At 46.1% G+C, this 16,144-nt stretch overlaps 1 protein-coding gene across 16 annotated transcripts in view; it reads right to left on the minus strand.

Annotated features, from left to right (window-relative positions):
- Positions 1-1,082: 1,082 nt before the first annotated feature.
- Positions 1,083-16,144, minus strand: part of FARS2 (phenylalanyl-tRNA synthetase 2, mitochondrial) — a 524,433-nt gene continuing 509,371 nt past the window's right edge. For 15 of the 16 annotated variants that reach the window (XM_063632667.1, XM_063632663.1, XM_055263664.2 and 12 more), the window contains one exon: positions 1,083-1,375. In XM_063632667.1, coding sequence (XP_063488737.1) covers positions 1,237-1,375 — 139 coding nt within the window. In that variant the 3' untranslated portion in view covers positions 1,083-1,236. The remainder of the gene's footprint in view (positions 1,376-16,144) is intronic. The other variant, XM_063632672.1, reaches the window with a different exon arrangement.

A 16,144-nucleotide genomic window follows, 5' to 3' on the forward strand; every position in this document is an offset into this window, starting at 1 on the left:
ACATTATTAACAGGTGCCTAGCCAGTCATGGGGATGAAGGGACATCTTGAAGTGCAGCCCAAGGCTGAATCAGAAATGGCCTGCTGGCAAATGCTACTGAAGAGGAAATCAGTGATCACATTGTGCCTTCCCACTCAGATCTATCCACTTGGGGAATTGTACCCGTGGGCCCTAAGACCCCAGAAAGCGGTTTGGTTCTAGGATTGGGTGTGGGACTTGGGGTATGGCTTCCTTAATTCCCTTAAAAATCCAAGGGAAGAGTCCAAATTAATCACATGGTAAGATGACATTAAAGCCATTCCTTCCCTTAGGAAAGCAGCTGCCCACCCCCATGCTGCTAGCTGATAATGGCCACTCCTCATCAAATATTTATTCCAGCACTTGCAGCCCTCCATCAGCCTCTAGCATCATGCCAAGGATGGAAGCTGATTATTAAAACCGGTCATGAATGAGGCAGGCAGACTACAAAGTGCCTGGGATGGAAAGGGGGGAACATCAAAGCCCCATATTCTTCCTTAAAGGTCGCCTTCTGGAACTGGAGGCTGCCTGCTGGGAAAACTTGAAGGGAGTTTGAGGACCTGGCCCCTCTGTGTGCCTCCAAGATTCTGGGGCAGCTCTCGCCCCTTTCCTTCCTCTCCAGTGGGGCAGAAGGCAGCTAAGCCCAAGTCCTGGGGCCAGAGGGCTGACTCCAAGCCATGGGTTTATGAAAAGCAAATAGATATCCTGCCCTGGCTGAAAGACGTACCTGCTTTCACATTCGACGGGAGCCCTGGCATTTCATTAGTGTCCTCTTTGAAGCCTGCCCTTTGCAAAACTGAAAAAGAAGAGAAGGGAGGAAGGAATGGAAGCTGATTCAAAAAGCCTCCTGTATTGTATCGGGAATTTCTGATGTCCCTCTGTGTGGCTTCACTCATTACATGGGTGGAAGAGCCTGTCAGGCGGGAAATCATGCCTGGTGCTTAATGGAACCCAGGGACCAATTAACCATACCAAGCACCAATGCCAGTGGGCAAAGCACTTCTAACAGGAGTAGGAAAAGACCTTCCTCCTTGCCCCAAATAAAAGACAAATGCTATGTCAACAGCTTTTCAAGAGCGATCTTTTATTTTCTGAAAGTCCTAAAACTGATCCATTTATCAAAAGATGATTGATGCCCCAGTTCACAAACCATATCTTTTTCTCTTTCAGCAAATCCTGGAGCCCCAAGAGGGCTGCAGCCTGAGTGAAGTGGTGACATCAGAACCTGCCCTCCACACCCAACAGCTGGACTGCAGCCTCCTGCAGGGCCTGGTGGATGTGCCTGACCTCTCTCTGGGACAGAGTCCGTTCCATGTGGCGGTAGGTGATGCGGTAGCAGTGGCTGGTCTTGTGCGTCCTACAGAGAGGAAGAGAACACAGGTGAGTGAGGGATGAACAAGGCTGTGCCTGAAGGAGCAGTGTGGCTTGCCCAGCCAGATCTCCCCAACTGCAGTGGAGAACTGAGGTTGGAATCCAGGTACCATTTACCGCTAACAATCTGCATCTTTTACAGGGGGAGAAGGTGATAGTGAGGGAAACATTAGCTTGACTAAAGGAGGTTGCTGGCTTCCACTGGAGTGGATGTATCAAAGTCCCCTGGGAAGGGAGCTGACAAATTTGATTTCCCAGGCCACTCTCTGGAGATTTGGATTCAGCAGGTGGGAGGTGGGACCTGGGCTTCTAAGCCTGTGCCAGGTTCCCCACGTGATTCTAACAAACCCACGTGTGCTTCCTTCATGTCATGGAAGGTAACCGTGTTTGTGAGGCAAATTGCGGTATCAGCAAGGCTCGAGGCAAGGCTGAGGGACTCATTCCCTCGGCACCCCTGTTGGCTGTCCAGGAAGCATACAGGCCATATATGCCGTGTATGTGCTGTGTAGAGAATTACTTTAGTCTGTCCTTTACGACATTGGTGTTGACTTAGTTTGCATAGAACAGCTGAGTAATTCTGGAATATGTGGAGATCACAGCAGTAGGGCCTTCTATTTGCATGGCAGGTGCTAAGACACACTGGTCAGTTGACCTCATGAGAAAGACCCCTGGGCCATGAACTGGCAGGCCTGGCCCTGTCCCCAACCTGTCTCTCACTGGCTGTGTGGCTGGGTGTCTGACACCTCACCATCTCTGAATGCTCACATTTCTCTTTTATACAATAAGGGGATCTAGTCACACAAATTCCTCTTTTCCAACCCCCAGCAGCAGCAGCAGCAGCAACAACAACAGAGGCAACCGAATCCCTTCTTGGCCTTGGGGGAGGAAACTGAAACAAACTGAGGGCTCCCAGGCAGATTCCCTTTATGATGCCGTCAACCAGCCCTTAGCCTAGCCAGGGAGAGGCCACGTGCTTTCTGGCAGGTGAGAGAGGGCTGGGCCTTCAGTAACACCAGGGCCTTGAACAAATGGGCTTCCGGTTGAGCTGGCACCTGGGCCACTCCCACATATTCACTGGAAACTGGTAGTCCCATTGATGCCACCTGAGTCCAGAGCCTTTGCTTCCAGGGGCCTCCCGACACTTCATGGATTGCTCTCACTGGATTCTCTCCTCTTTCCTCTTCCTCTCCCTCATCCGAATGCCAGAGCCCTTGGCTGGGCAGAATATGCCTGGTGCATGAGAGTCTGCCTTGGTCCTGGTCTCCCTAGTCTGCCCCTTCACCTCCCTTTCCAGTGTCTCCTCCCCTCTCCCCAACCCTGGCTTGGTCATCTTTGTCCTGCTTTTGTCCTTCCACTTTCAGGGAGGATAAGCTGCTATGCTGTGCCTCACAGGATTATGTGCATTTCAGCCACGTATGCAGTCCCCGTTTGGATCAAGCCACAGGAGGAAGTTACCACTGAGGGGCTGTGATAGACAAGCTGGGCTGGGGGTGGAAGTTTTCTGTAGGGACTTCCTGGGGATTCCCGATAGCACATGGAGGCCTGCCCATTCCCTCACCCAATGTCAGCTGCCTGCTTTAGACCAAGGGAGAAATCAAATCCTCTCCCCACCTGGCTCTTTCTTTTTCAGTCCAGCTCAGGCCAATGGCTCTGCTCTGTGGACATTCCTCTGGGGTGGGGACCCTGACTCCTGGGGGAGGCACTGCTGCCCAAACTGCCCCAAGGACCTCCCACAAAGTAGAGTGGTCTTTTCTCCTCACTCTGTGCTCCTAACAAGAGCACTGCAGGTACCATGCCCACCCGAGCCTTTCAGGCACCAAAATACAGCGAGACAGAAAAACCTGGCTTTGAGAGGAAAACAGAGGCTCTTCAGGAGTGGGAGCTCATGAAACCACATAGCCAAGACCCCTGCTGCCACCAAGTGCTGACCCATTCCATTCAAACTACAATTGCTCCATTTACAGTTATTTGGTTTTTGACAAGGGCACAAAGACTATCCAAGGGGGAAATGTCTTTTCAACAATTGGTACTGAGACAACTGGATATCCCCATGCAAAAGAATGAAGCTGAATCCCTACCTCACACCACACACACATAACTAACTCAAAATATATCATATATCTCAATATAAGAGCTGAAACTATATCACCCTTAGAAGAAAACAGATGAGTAAATATTCATGACCGCATAGGCAAAACCTCCTTAGATGACACCAAAAGCACAGGTGAAAAAAATAAAAAAAAAAGATAAACTTGGAATTAATCAAAATTAGACATTTTTTTTTTAATTAAAGGCATACCATCAAGAAAGTCAAAAAGGAACACACAGAATGGGAGAAGATATTTGCAAGTCACATACCTGATAAGGGATTTGTATCTAGAATATACAAAGAAATCTTACAACTCAACAATAAAACAGCCAACAACACAGTAAAAAAAAAAAGTACAAAAGATTTGAATAGACATTTCTGCAAAGATAAACAAGTGGCCAACAAGCACATGAAAAACGTTCAACTTCAGCCATCAGGGAAATGCAAATCAAAACCACCATGAGATACAACTTCAGGCCCATTAGGATGCCCATTTTAAAAACAAAAGGAAAATAACAAGTATTGGAGAAGATACGGAGAAATCAGGGCCTGTTTAGAAATTGACAGGACTCTGCAAATTATAAAGTGCTAATTGGGTGTGAGGTGAAAGTATCATTGTGGCGATTGTTACCACATTGTATTTTTTCACTGGTTCATTCTGGTCCCTCCTAGCAGAAGAGCTGGTAATACGGCACTTCTAAAAGTTATTGCGAATTGAAGACGGATGGGGAAAAATCTGTTTTCCTATTTCTATGTGCTCAGAAAAAGGCCTCTATAAGGATTCTCGGGATTCAAACAGCTTATACACAGCATTTTAATGAGTTAGGTGTAAATGATTCATAAATACATGGATTATGAGATAAATACTCATAATCTATAGATATGAGAGAAATACTATTTAGCAGAATGTTTGTTTGGTGATTCTGTCGAATTCAATAGAATCAAGTGAAAACCAACCAGGTTTCCCTTTTCCTAACATGAATGATGAAAGAGAAGGCTTCCTTTTATTTTCTAGAAACTTCTGTGTGTAGCTTTCAGATGACAGGACATACTCCTGTCTTCCTTTTTCATGTTGGAAAGCTGAAAGAATGGAGCTGGCAAGTGGTCAGGAGTGGAGGACCCTGGTCCCTCATTCTTGAAGAGTGGTCTCCTGAGGAAAGTCACAGGCACATGGAGCTGAAAGTTCTTGGAGCTCATCAGTGAACAGGTAAGAAAATTGATTCCTCAAGTGAAAGATGCCCTCAGCAACCAACCCCAAGTGTCTGGATTCTAGTTATGCTGGTTCTTTTATATCACCCAATGCAGCCTCTTTTAGACCAAAAGCTTTTCAGTCTTCCACCTGCCATGACCTATACTGTCTCTCAGTAACAGCAGCAGCAGCAGCAACAAACATTTTTGCAGCAGTTTTGTACACCAGGTACTGTTCTGAGGCATTCACATACACCACCTCTTTTAAGTATCACAACCCCATTGAGTAAACAGCATTACTGACCCAGTATACAGACGAGGAAACTGAGGCACAAAGAGCATAAGTAACTTACCTATGCTCACACAGCTAATAAATAAGTGGCAGGGCTGTATTCAAAACTAAGCAATCTGGTGGGAATGTAAAATAGTACAAGCCACAGTATGGTGGCTCCTCAAAAAGTTAAACACAGAATTACCATATAATCTAGCAATTCTACTCCTAGGAATATATCCTAGAGAATTGATAGCATGTGTTGAAACAAAAACCTGTCCAAGAATGTTCACAGCAGTATTATTCACAACTGCCAAAAGATGAAAATGTCCATTAATATCTGGACGGATTGGCCGGGTGCGGTGGCTCATGCCTGTAATCCCAGCACTTTGGGAGGCCAAGACGGGTGGATCACTTAAGGTCAGGAGTTCGAGATCAGCCTGGCCAACATGGTGAAACCCCGTCTCTACTAAAAATACAAAAATTAGACAGGTGTGGTGGAGGGCACCTGTAATTCCAGCTACTTGGGAGGCTGAGGCACAAGAATGGCTTGAATCTGGGAAGTGGAGGTTGCAGTGAGCGGAGATCGCCCCACTGCACTCCAGCCTGGGCAATAGAGTGAGACTCAGTCTGAAAAAAATATTTTTGGATGGATTAACAAAATGTGGTATATCCACACAATGGAATATTATTTAGCCATAAAAAGGAATGAAGTACTGATACATGGATGGATACTAGATGGAGTGTGGATGAACCTCAGGAACAGGAGTGAAGAAGGCCAGATGCAATAGAGCACATATTGTACAATTCCATTTATAGAAGATATCCAGAAAAGGGGAATCTACAGAGATAGAAGGCAGACTGATGGTTACCAGGGGTCGCAGGGGGAGACTGCTTCATAGGGATATGGTTTTCCTTTGGGGTAATGACATATTTTAGAACTAGATAGAGGTGATGGTTGCACAACACTGTTCTTATACTAAATACCACTGAACTGTACACTTTAAAAAATGGTTAATGCTATGTAAATTTTTCCTCAATTAAAATAATAAAAACTAGGAAATCTGGTTTCAGAGCCCAGCTATTAACTGTCACCCTCTTCCTTTAATCCCAACGTCCTCTAAGAAGTGACAAGGTTTGCAAGCTATGGAGAAGAGTAATTTCTTTTAATTGTTCTGTTAAAAAAAGAGATGGCATGAGCCCATGCTTCTCTCTGGCTCTGTCCTTCCACCAACAGAGGGCACAGCTGGAGAGGAAGAATGACTGTGAGTCGGGTGGGCTGTACCTGGGGCACAAATGCTTTAATGTCTTTCCTGCTTATAGGGGCATTAAAAGGTGGTCTGGGAAGCCAGACAGCTGGCTGGGAAAATGAGAGGGCTGCAAGGGTAAGAAAGGAAGGGTAAGAGCATGGGGGCCGGGGTGGGCACCATGAGGTTGCTACTGCCCTCCCCCAACTCATGCAGGCACACTCATCAGGACAAGAAACCTGCCCCGAAGGACAGAACAGCCTGCATTGACTACCTGGAGTTTTAGAGGCAAATAAAAGTTCTCTTTTATGTACTTCACAGCTTCTACTCATAGGCAAAGTAAACCAGATTGTCCATTACTGAGTCTGAGAGGTCAAATCCCATTATAAGGAGTTTGAAGAGAGAGTCTAAAAAATTTTTTTTTGGTGCTACAATTTCATTGCATTGGGGTATCGGTTAAAATGAGTTGGTCACTGGATAGAGTTTGATTTTTTTAAAGATTTTGGTATAGGAATCTTAGAATGTTTGAACCTCTGGGGCTTCCATTGTCACCAGTTTATTCATAGATTCCTTTAGTTATTCAACAAACAGCATGTTCCTGTCACTGAGCTGGACACAGAGAAGCACATGAAGGGGACCCAGTATCTGCCCTCAGCCAGCTCACCTCCGGGAGTTAGCAGCCTGCTGAGGTCCTGCAGAAACCCAGGAGCCGGCTGAGCAGAGGACTGCTCCCTAGTATGCGCATGACAGCAGGAGGGGCTGGTACTTGCTTGGCGGTGAAGTCAGCCACACTGCACCCCACGTGGAACCTCATGTTCTCCCGCGATTTGCTCTTCAGTGCATAATTTTTCCCACCTCCCTGAGAACACTGACACGCGCTGTTTGTCTAGTACAGTGTGGCACTACAGGACCCACCAGAGGGCTTCAGATGATCCTGCCTGCTAGGAGCTTACCTCTTGAGAGGGGCAAACAGAATATAAGACAGCCCACGCTCCCTGCCATTGGCAGGTGATGAACGACGCCATGGCACATGCTGTGCCCAGGGCCCACCTCTTCCACTCTCCCACTGCCGCCCATCAGCTCCCCTTCTGAGAGAGTCAGCCTGGCTCTTGAAACTGGAAACATGACTCAAACTTTTCCTGAAACTTAACTTTCACTTCGATCCTGGTCCCTGCTCCAGTGTGAATGCCACCTAACTTTACCATCCTGTACAAGAGTAGCTGCTTGTGTGGAAGCTGAGAGCCAGGGTCAGAAGGGCAGCCCCGTGTGGGCCGATGGGAGAGCTGGCTGGATGGCAGAATGCAACAGCAGAGAGGGGATGGCGTATTTCGATGCCGCCTCCTACCAGAGCCCTTAGACCAAAGACAAGGACATATAGGTGCTGAGTAGTCAAGGCTGGATCAGTGAAGCATTCTCAAAACTATAAATGTTTAAAAGGGGTCCCTCCCCAGTGATTATTTCCTTTTCCTGATCAACTTAAGTGATACAAGTAACAAGTACCAAAAGTACTGCCAAGAGTGTCACTGCTCTCCAGTTCCAAGTGTGCCAAGAGGAGATTTTCTGAAGAACTCAGGGCTCTCAAGCCTTATTGGAAAGCTGGCACAAGGGGTCAGAGTGTTAGCGAGGGTTGGAATTCCTCTATCATACAACCACTTGGTTTACCCTGGCAACCAAACAGGCTCTGAACTCAAAATAAAACCTTTCCAGGGGATCCAGCCAAATCCCAGCTCCTGCAACATCCACAATAGTCTGCTTCTCCATCTGTGACAGAGCAGCGACTTCATGTTCTTGGATGGTGCGCTCGACACCTCCCAGAATAGATCACATATGACCAGCAGTCACTGCAGCTGCCATCTATTCATGCAGGGATTACTCAACGGGAGAGAAGATGCTGTCACGGGGCAGCTTCCATTTTCAGAATAACAAACACTGGGTTTCCCCGGCTCACTCCTCATCTGTCTCCTGCTTGTCTGATGCAGAAACTCAGTCTGGAGCTGCCCACGTCAGAGGCACCGTGCATGGCTGCGAGGGTCAATACATGCAATGCTTTCGTGGGTGGGGCTGGACTCGGGCAAGTGGCACAGTATGGCAGGAGGAGGAGGAGGAAGTGGGGACAAGTTCCATGGCCTCTCCTGAAAATATAGAACTGAATGGGCATGGTGGAGTGGAGAACCAGAGTTTGCAGCTAGAGAAACCGGGTTCTAATTCCTGCTCTGCCCTTTGCTATCTGTGCGACTCTGGGCAGTTTACATCATCCTTCTTGCCTCAATAACTCCATCTGCAGAGTGAGGCGAACAAAACTTGCTTTCCAGAGTTTGTGAGGACTGAATGAGCGGGCATGTAGAGTGTTAATACAGAGCCAGCCACCCAGAGTAGGCGCTCCATACCTATGCATCCGCCCCATCTTCCTCCTTTACTCCTGTGGCTTATTGGAGAGTGGAATGAAGCTGTGGGGGTGAGGGACTTGTATTTCCTGTGTTTCTTTTACCCTCCTCAGAGTTTGGACTCTGACTTTGGACTGAATATGGGAAGAGATTCCTTCCCCCGGAGCACAGATGCATTAGTTAGCTCTGGCTGCAACAGTGAAGTGAGGAGTGGAAGTCAGATTGGGCAGGATTTAAATAAGTGGTCTGGAAACTAACCTTCTCTTTGTTTAAAAAAAAAAAAAAAAAAGGGAAGAGAAGATGAAATTCTGATCATGAGACTTAGGGTCTGATGACTCTATACGGCTTTCCTAATGAACTGCTCTGGGCTTAATGCAAGAAGAGGACACAGGCCTGGGAGGCAGGAGCCCGGGTGCCAGCCCAAGCTCCCGTGATGACTGTGTGAGTCTGGGCGAGTCATTTAACCTCTACTGGCCTCATTTTTGCCCCCAGTGACAGGGGTGGAATAAATGAGCTCTGAGGCTCCTTCTGGCTCTAGAATCCCAGGAGTCACCTCAGAAGACAGAAGAGATCCTTTTATTTTATTTATTTATTTGAGACATGGTCTTGCTCTGTCACCCAGGCTGGAGTGCAGTGGCAGTGGCACAATCATGGCTCACTGCAGCCTTGACCTTCTGGGCTCAAGCAATCCTTCCACCTCAGCCTCCTGAACAGCTGGGATCACAGGCATACACCACCACACCTGGTTAATTTTTTGATTTCATGTAGAGACAGGGTCTCGCTATGTTGCCCAGGCCAATCTCAAACACCCAGGCTCGAGCAATACTGCAGCATTCTCAGAGCCTGCACAGGAAGAAAGGGCAAGGCTAGGATGGGCCCATGATATGAGTGATGACAGCCAGAGGGAAGCATGCAGGCCTAATGAGGGCAGAGTGCAGCGGGGCAGGGCCACTGAGAAAGCCGTCATGCAGATGACGGGGCTCCAGCAGGAACAATGCTCTGGGCACTTCTTCACCCCCTCCATCTATTCCCTTTGTTATTTCGCAAATACCATACACGCACTGCCCAGAGGAGGAGAGGAGGAGAGGAGGTTCTCCTCCTCATTCTCAGAATGGTCTGTCCTGGGCCTGACGCTCCTGTGGGGCCATTCTGAGCGGTGTCTCCCCCAGCTCCCAGCCAGTGAACACCAGTGTTGCCACTCCCTGCTGCTGCTGCGTCTGTGATTTCCTCCCAGAGGGATTTCTGTTCCTCAGAGTCAGTCACAAGAAACCAGTCCAGATGGTTCCTCTGACAGTTACTGCCTTGGGAAAGACAACTCCAATCCAGGCCTTGATGGAGGCAGGGCCACAGGCAGAGAGAGAGAGAGGGCCTCCCCCGCTGCGCCCAGCTCCCAGCCAGCACACGTCGGCAACGTAAGAGTTCCTTAGAGACACGCGTTTTGCAGGCAAGAAATGCTTTTTAACATCAAATACTCACCAAGTCCCCAGGGATGTTTCAAAACACCCCCAGGTTTTTATTCCCATCACTCCCTGTGACTTCTCCTGGTACTTCCCAGTGAGTGTGTCCTGCCAAGCACCTCCTGGGGGATGTGGCCGAGCTCCTTGGTCCTTGCATGCGTGTGTATATGACAATAACTGCTCTGGGGAAATCTAATGGAATCTCTCACGGGGAGGCTTGGGATGCAGACTCGCCTAGCTCCACCCCTTCTCAGTTACAGAGTCTTGGGCTAGTTCTTAATTTCTAGTCCAGGTTCTCCTTCTAAAATATAGATCATGAACTGACAAGAGTTTTTGAAGGAATTGAATGAAAAAAATGTACAGGTAAAGTGTTAAGTGTTGTTCAGGCTAACAGTTAACAATCGGTATTATTATTCAGGCAGCTGAAAGGTACGGCGTCTCTACTTTGGGCCACACAGAAAGACCTGAATGACCTTAGACAAATTATCTGAGCCTCAACTTCCTCATCTGTACAGATGGATCACGGATAGGATGCAGTCTACAACACAGATGAACCCTAAACACATGGTGCCCAGTGATTATTACTAGAAATGCAACTTGGGAACCCACATTATATTGAAAAACAAAACAAAACAGACAACAGCTGACTGGTGTGCACACAGCGGGGGGCTGCAATGAGTCTCATGTGATTGGTTTCTGCCCTCCCCGGATGGAGCATCTTCATGATTTCATTAGCTTAGCAACGAAGATACCTTGCATTGTATACAAATGACTTTTTTTTTTTTTTTTTTTTTCTTTTTAGATCCTCCACTCATAAATGCTATGGCAGGGTCTGGCCATATTTAACACATTCTTTTCAACTATTCCATTATCTTCTGAGCCATCCTTTTACATTTCTAAAAAGAAGTAATGTCTCATTTTGCACAGATTTCCAAAGCCCTGTGCTTTTCATTTGTGTGGAAAATTTGGAAGAGATTTTATTTTTCTCTCTGGCTTAGTCTGCAGAGCCAAAGTCAACAGAGCTAACTTTAACTCTGTACTGTTACAAGGCAGCCTCCCAATCGTGTCGACACTTTGGTGGATGAGTCAGGTTACAGAACAGAAGATCTGTGGCAGGTGAAGTGCTACGTTTCCAACTCAAGCAATTGATCAGCATTTATTTGTTCTGTGCTGAGGTGGACATTGCAGGAGACACAAACAGGTATACGAACTGCTTGATCAATACATACATATTCATGGAGTGGCTGTTCTGTGCATGACACAGTGGTGGTGTGAGGGGAAGATGTATCTCAAAGTTACAGAAAGAAGGATTAGGTTATATTACAATCCACTTGGGGTCCATAAGACATTCATACATGAATAGACAGTCAACAGGATGAAGCCATTAATACTAAATGTTAAATAAATGGGATGGACCATAGACAACTTGAAAGTCAGTAAAGACTGGCAGAGGAGATGAGATTAGGTCTAGATGTTAAAGCACAAGTAGGATTTTGACAGGTGGAGAGCAAGGAGCTCAGTCCAGCTGGCAAAACATCACCAGAGGTACTGGTGGCAAGGGGCATTCATTGTATTATTTCCCCTTCCATTTCAAAAACGATTTGCTGAGTATATGTTCCAGGTACAAATGGCCCAATGGGGGCCTCTTCAAAGGGCGCATGACCTACTGAAAGAGGACAGGCTGTGTACAATCACCGTAGGAAGCTGGCTTTGGCCATGGCATGTCCACAAAGTGGTTCACCCTATCCAGGAGGGATCAGAGCGGTTTCACAGACTAGCGCCAGATGAACTGGTGATGGAAGGATGGGACAGGACTTCGGCACATGGTTAAGTGGTACAGAGGAAAAGCCCTTTCTGTGGAGGGCACAGACAGAATCGTGAGCCTGCACAGACAGGTCCAAGGAGCGGCAAATAGTTGAGAGCAGCTGGTCTGTGTGTACAGAGGGTAGAGTACAGAAATGGGCTGGGAAGCGGCAGGGAGGGGTGGGGTCACAGAAGAGGGCCTTATATTTCTGTTTGAGAAGGCTCAGCCAAAAATCCATCATTAAGCAAGCAACAGGAAAAACTGGACCCAGGATCAGGTCCTGAAAAGACTCCTCTGAAAGGCTGGGATGACCCTGCTCTGAGCGGCTTCACTGCATACAGACACCAGCCTCCTGTTCACTTCAGGTCTCATTTCTGGCAAATAAGAGAGAACTACTGAGATGTTAAATGAATGGCACGGACCATAAACAAGTTGGAGGTCAGAAAAGACAGGCAGAGGACATGAGATTACCATGTCACCCATATGGTATGAAGAGCCACCTATCCAAGGAGTTCACTGCAGCATCACCCTCAACCCCCATTATTCATGAGTAGAATTACCTATGACTGTGTTATGTTGTAAAACTTTTATTTCTTCAGTGACTAATGGAAGATATAGGTTAATCACTTTAAGACTCAGTGTCAGTTAATTATGAAGGAATTACACCTCGGTAAAGAGAAATTTGTATACATTTTCAATGACACTGTTATTTTGCAAATACCCTTGAGGGGAACCCTGGGTCTAATTAATTGCACCGTCTCTTGACAAACAGTGAGAGGGTAAAGGGAAGAGGGGCAAAACAGGGATTTGGCTGGCAGGATGCACCTCCTCCATCTATAATATTCTAGGCTGGAATATAGCAGTGATATCCTGATTAAATATTCATCATACAAGTAATATGTCCATGAAATCACAGAGTCAAAGGTAAGGCACCAGAGGGGTCTTCTGGTCTATGCTTGAGCTCTTTCTGCCAGGCCTTATGTTGGATTCCTTGTGGGGCGGCCCATTCCACGCTCTGACAGTGTGGGCTCCCCTTACACTGAGCTGACGAGTGTGTCCTATGTTTCTCCTCACTGGCCCTGGATTCACTCCAGTCCTTCTCCCCCATGACAGCCCTTCAAACTCCTCTACTCATTTTTGTCAGCAAAACAGCATGACAGCCCTGGCTAGGAAACGCCAGGACCACTGGTGGTCAGAGTGGAAAGGGACCCTGGAGGCAGCCCATATGATGTTTAACATCACCACCCCCATTCATGCATCCACTCAATTCATTTATTCATTCAGCAAATGAATGCCGACCACCCACCATATGCCATGTATTCTGCTGGATACTGAGGACCTAACAGTGGAATAAAACAAAACAAAACAAAACAAATAAGACATGACTTGCAGATTCCACAGTCTAGCATAGGAGACAGGCATGAGTTAAAGAATTACAAAGAAATGTAAATTACAATGTACTAAAAGTTAGGGAGGGAAGGTACATGGTGCCATGAGGCCACACAAAAGGGCTATTAAAGGTCAAGGAAGGTTCCCTGTGGAGGCACCAACAAGCTAAGGCCTGACAGAGCATAGGAACCGATGGGGTGAAATAAAGTGAGAGCAGGTGGTGGGCAGTCCCAGACAGAGGGGACGGCACATATCAAGGCCCTGTGATCTGAGTTTAAATTCCCATTCTCCTCCTCTGAGCTATGGGATCTAGGCAGATCACTTACCTTCTCTACATATGGGTTTTCTCATCTATAACATGGAGAAAACAGTTCTGCCTGTCCCATCAGGCAGGGAAGCTTGGTGAAGCTCAGTTCGGAGCACCACCATCTCAGGGCCTCCTGGCTTAGATCTTTTTTTTTCTAATGAAACAGAACCCCAATCTCTCTGCCCTTCCTATTTGTATCCCCTAAATTACACTGTATGTGGCACAGCTGAAACCAAAGCTGCTCTAGCTGAAGGGGCAAGAGGACCCCACATACTAGCCTTCTGCCCCACTCAACATAGCCCCTCCCCATCTGCTCCTCAGAACCCCTAAGGCTCAGGGGGCAACTTTAAATCGACTCCATTTTTTAACAATAGGAGAAAGCGAAGCTTCCAGAGACAGTGATTTGCCCAAACTCATCTCAGAATTTACAAATCCAAGCGAAACTTGTTGAAGACATGATGGGAACTCATTTAGGGGAACACATTCTTCCAAGGAGAGAGAAATCCTTGCTCTGCAGAGCATAAACGCAGCAAGAGAAGCAGAAAACAGGTTGAAGAGGTCAGACACTGGATTCTCAGCTTAGAGCTCCTCTCTGTAAGAGAAGTGAGTTGGTGTGAGTCCCTTCATGGCTCTAAGCCTAGGTAGCCCTGTTTTACAGTGGGAATTCCAACTGCCTCACAGCGTTATTGAGAGTGGACAGGATTTTAAGGCACTTTATAATTATAAATGACTATTCAAATTTATCACCATAAAAGGAAGACTTCATTTTTGCAAATGGCCCAGCAACATTTAGAGCCAAAATTGGTGAGAAAAAGTAATCTAATTGATTCATATTCCATATATGTTAAAAGAAGGCATAACCATAAAGTAACAAGATATGGTTCCTGATGTGGCTTATTATTGGGCCTATAAAATTCTTAAAAAAAAAAAAAAGAACTGGCTGCATTACAGGACTTCAACATAGACCACATGGAGGGTGTAGTGTTTGCCTGAATTCAGAAGTTGCTAGAATGTTTGTGCTTACTGTTTCATAGCTGTATCACAGTTATGGCACATGTCTTGTGGATTCATTTTTACCTTCTAGGGAGGAACGTGACTACCCCATACCACCTCTTCACCTGAAGAGCTAACATGACAAACTGATGGAAACTCATCCTAGAACTATGTACTTCTCTGTGAAAACAACCTTTAAATTCCAAATATGCATAAAACTAAAGAAAGCTCTGGGCCTTGCCATCACACAGTGTTTGTAAAATTGAAGATATTTTATTAATAGTAACTGTAGCAACAATAGAGACAATGAACAATTATAAAGTTACGCAGCTTCCACATGATCTCACTGGCTGCGATTGGAACAGCCATCCTGAGAGGCAGACACTGTCACCTCCTATTGCAGAGGCACACCCAAATATTAGGTGACAGAGGTGGGATTCCAATTTAGGCATGCAACTGCCTCCGAAGCTATGCTCTTAATCCTGGCTAGAAAACATCGTCTGATGTTTGCGGTCAATGTCTCAGCTATATCCCACCTCAAAGCACTAGCAGGTTTCATAAGGCTGATCCCTTGATGAAACTTGAGGGAATAGCCTTAAAACGGACTTCCGTGAAAAAGTGATTTTGCTTGGGGCAAGTGGGTTGGGTTGGGTTCAAGGGCACAGTTTTTTTTTTTTTTGGAGGTCTGGCTATCTTTGCTACTTGGATAAATCTATGGACTCTCCAGGTCTCAATAAAACAGAAATGATGCTATTTGCTCCTAACTACTCCCTCAGTTAGGAAAAATTGAAGCCATGAGAGTGAAGCATTGTCAGCAACTTGGAACAAGTAAGTGCTAATAAAGCAAAAGTCAGAGTCAATAAACTCTTTCAAAATCATATTGAGTTGCAGTTGCCCATTTCCAAACTTTGTGAAAAGAAGTGTTCTCTTCTTGGTATTTTCTTACTTCAAAAGAAAAAAAAAGATGTCAGGCTTACATTTCTGGTGCACTGGAGAGAAACATAATCAACTTTCTCAAGTTGAAGTCTGTCTATTATGAATGCTTAGGCAGAATTTAATAAGACTGCCTATGGGTTAATTTCAAAGGCAAAATGTCAAGAGGCTTCAATTACGGGCTTGGGGGGATTGTGAAACACTGTCATGCCTTGAAGAAGCTACTGGTGTGGCCCAACATTTTTAGGCCCCGTTGCTTCGTGCTGAATTTTTTACTGGGCAAATAAATGAGCACAGATTGGGTAGAGTGTGTGTTTTGGACAGGTTGCTGAAACACGTGATCAAAGAGTATGTCTATCTCTTTCTCTACCACAATTTTTCCTATGTATGACAGTTAGTTTATAATCAGATAGTATGACTTAGAAAGTTCTAGAGTGATGGAGAATAAGATAAACTAAAGATTCTACTGCTACATATACCCAGATGTGCTGAATAATGTTAATATGATTTTTTTTGACTCTGTGTCCCCACTTAAATCTCATGTTGAATTGTAATGCCCCTGTGTTGGGGGAGAGATCTGGTGGGAGGTGATTGGATGATGTGAAAAAATTTCTCTCTTGCTGATCTTGTGATAGTTCTCATGAGATTTGGTTGTTTGAAAGTGTGTAGCGCTTCCCCCTCACTCTCTCTCTC

Source organism: Symphalangus syndactylus, chromosome 23, assembly GCF_028878055.3.
Source record: "Symphalangus syndactylus isolate Jambi chromosome 23, NHGRI_mSymSyn1-v2.1_pri, whole genome shotgun sequence".
In the NCBI taxonomy this organism is placed as follows: domain Eukaryota; kingdom Metazoa; phylum Chordata; class Mammalia; order Primates; family Hylobatidae; genus Symphalangus; species Symphalangus syndactylus.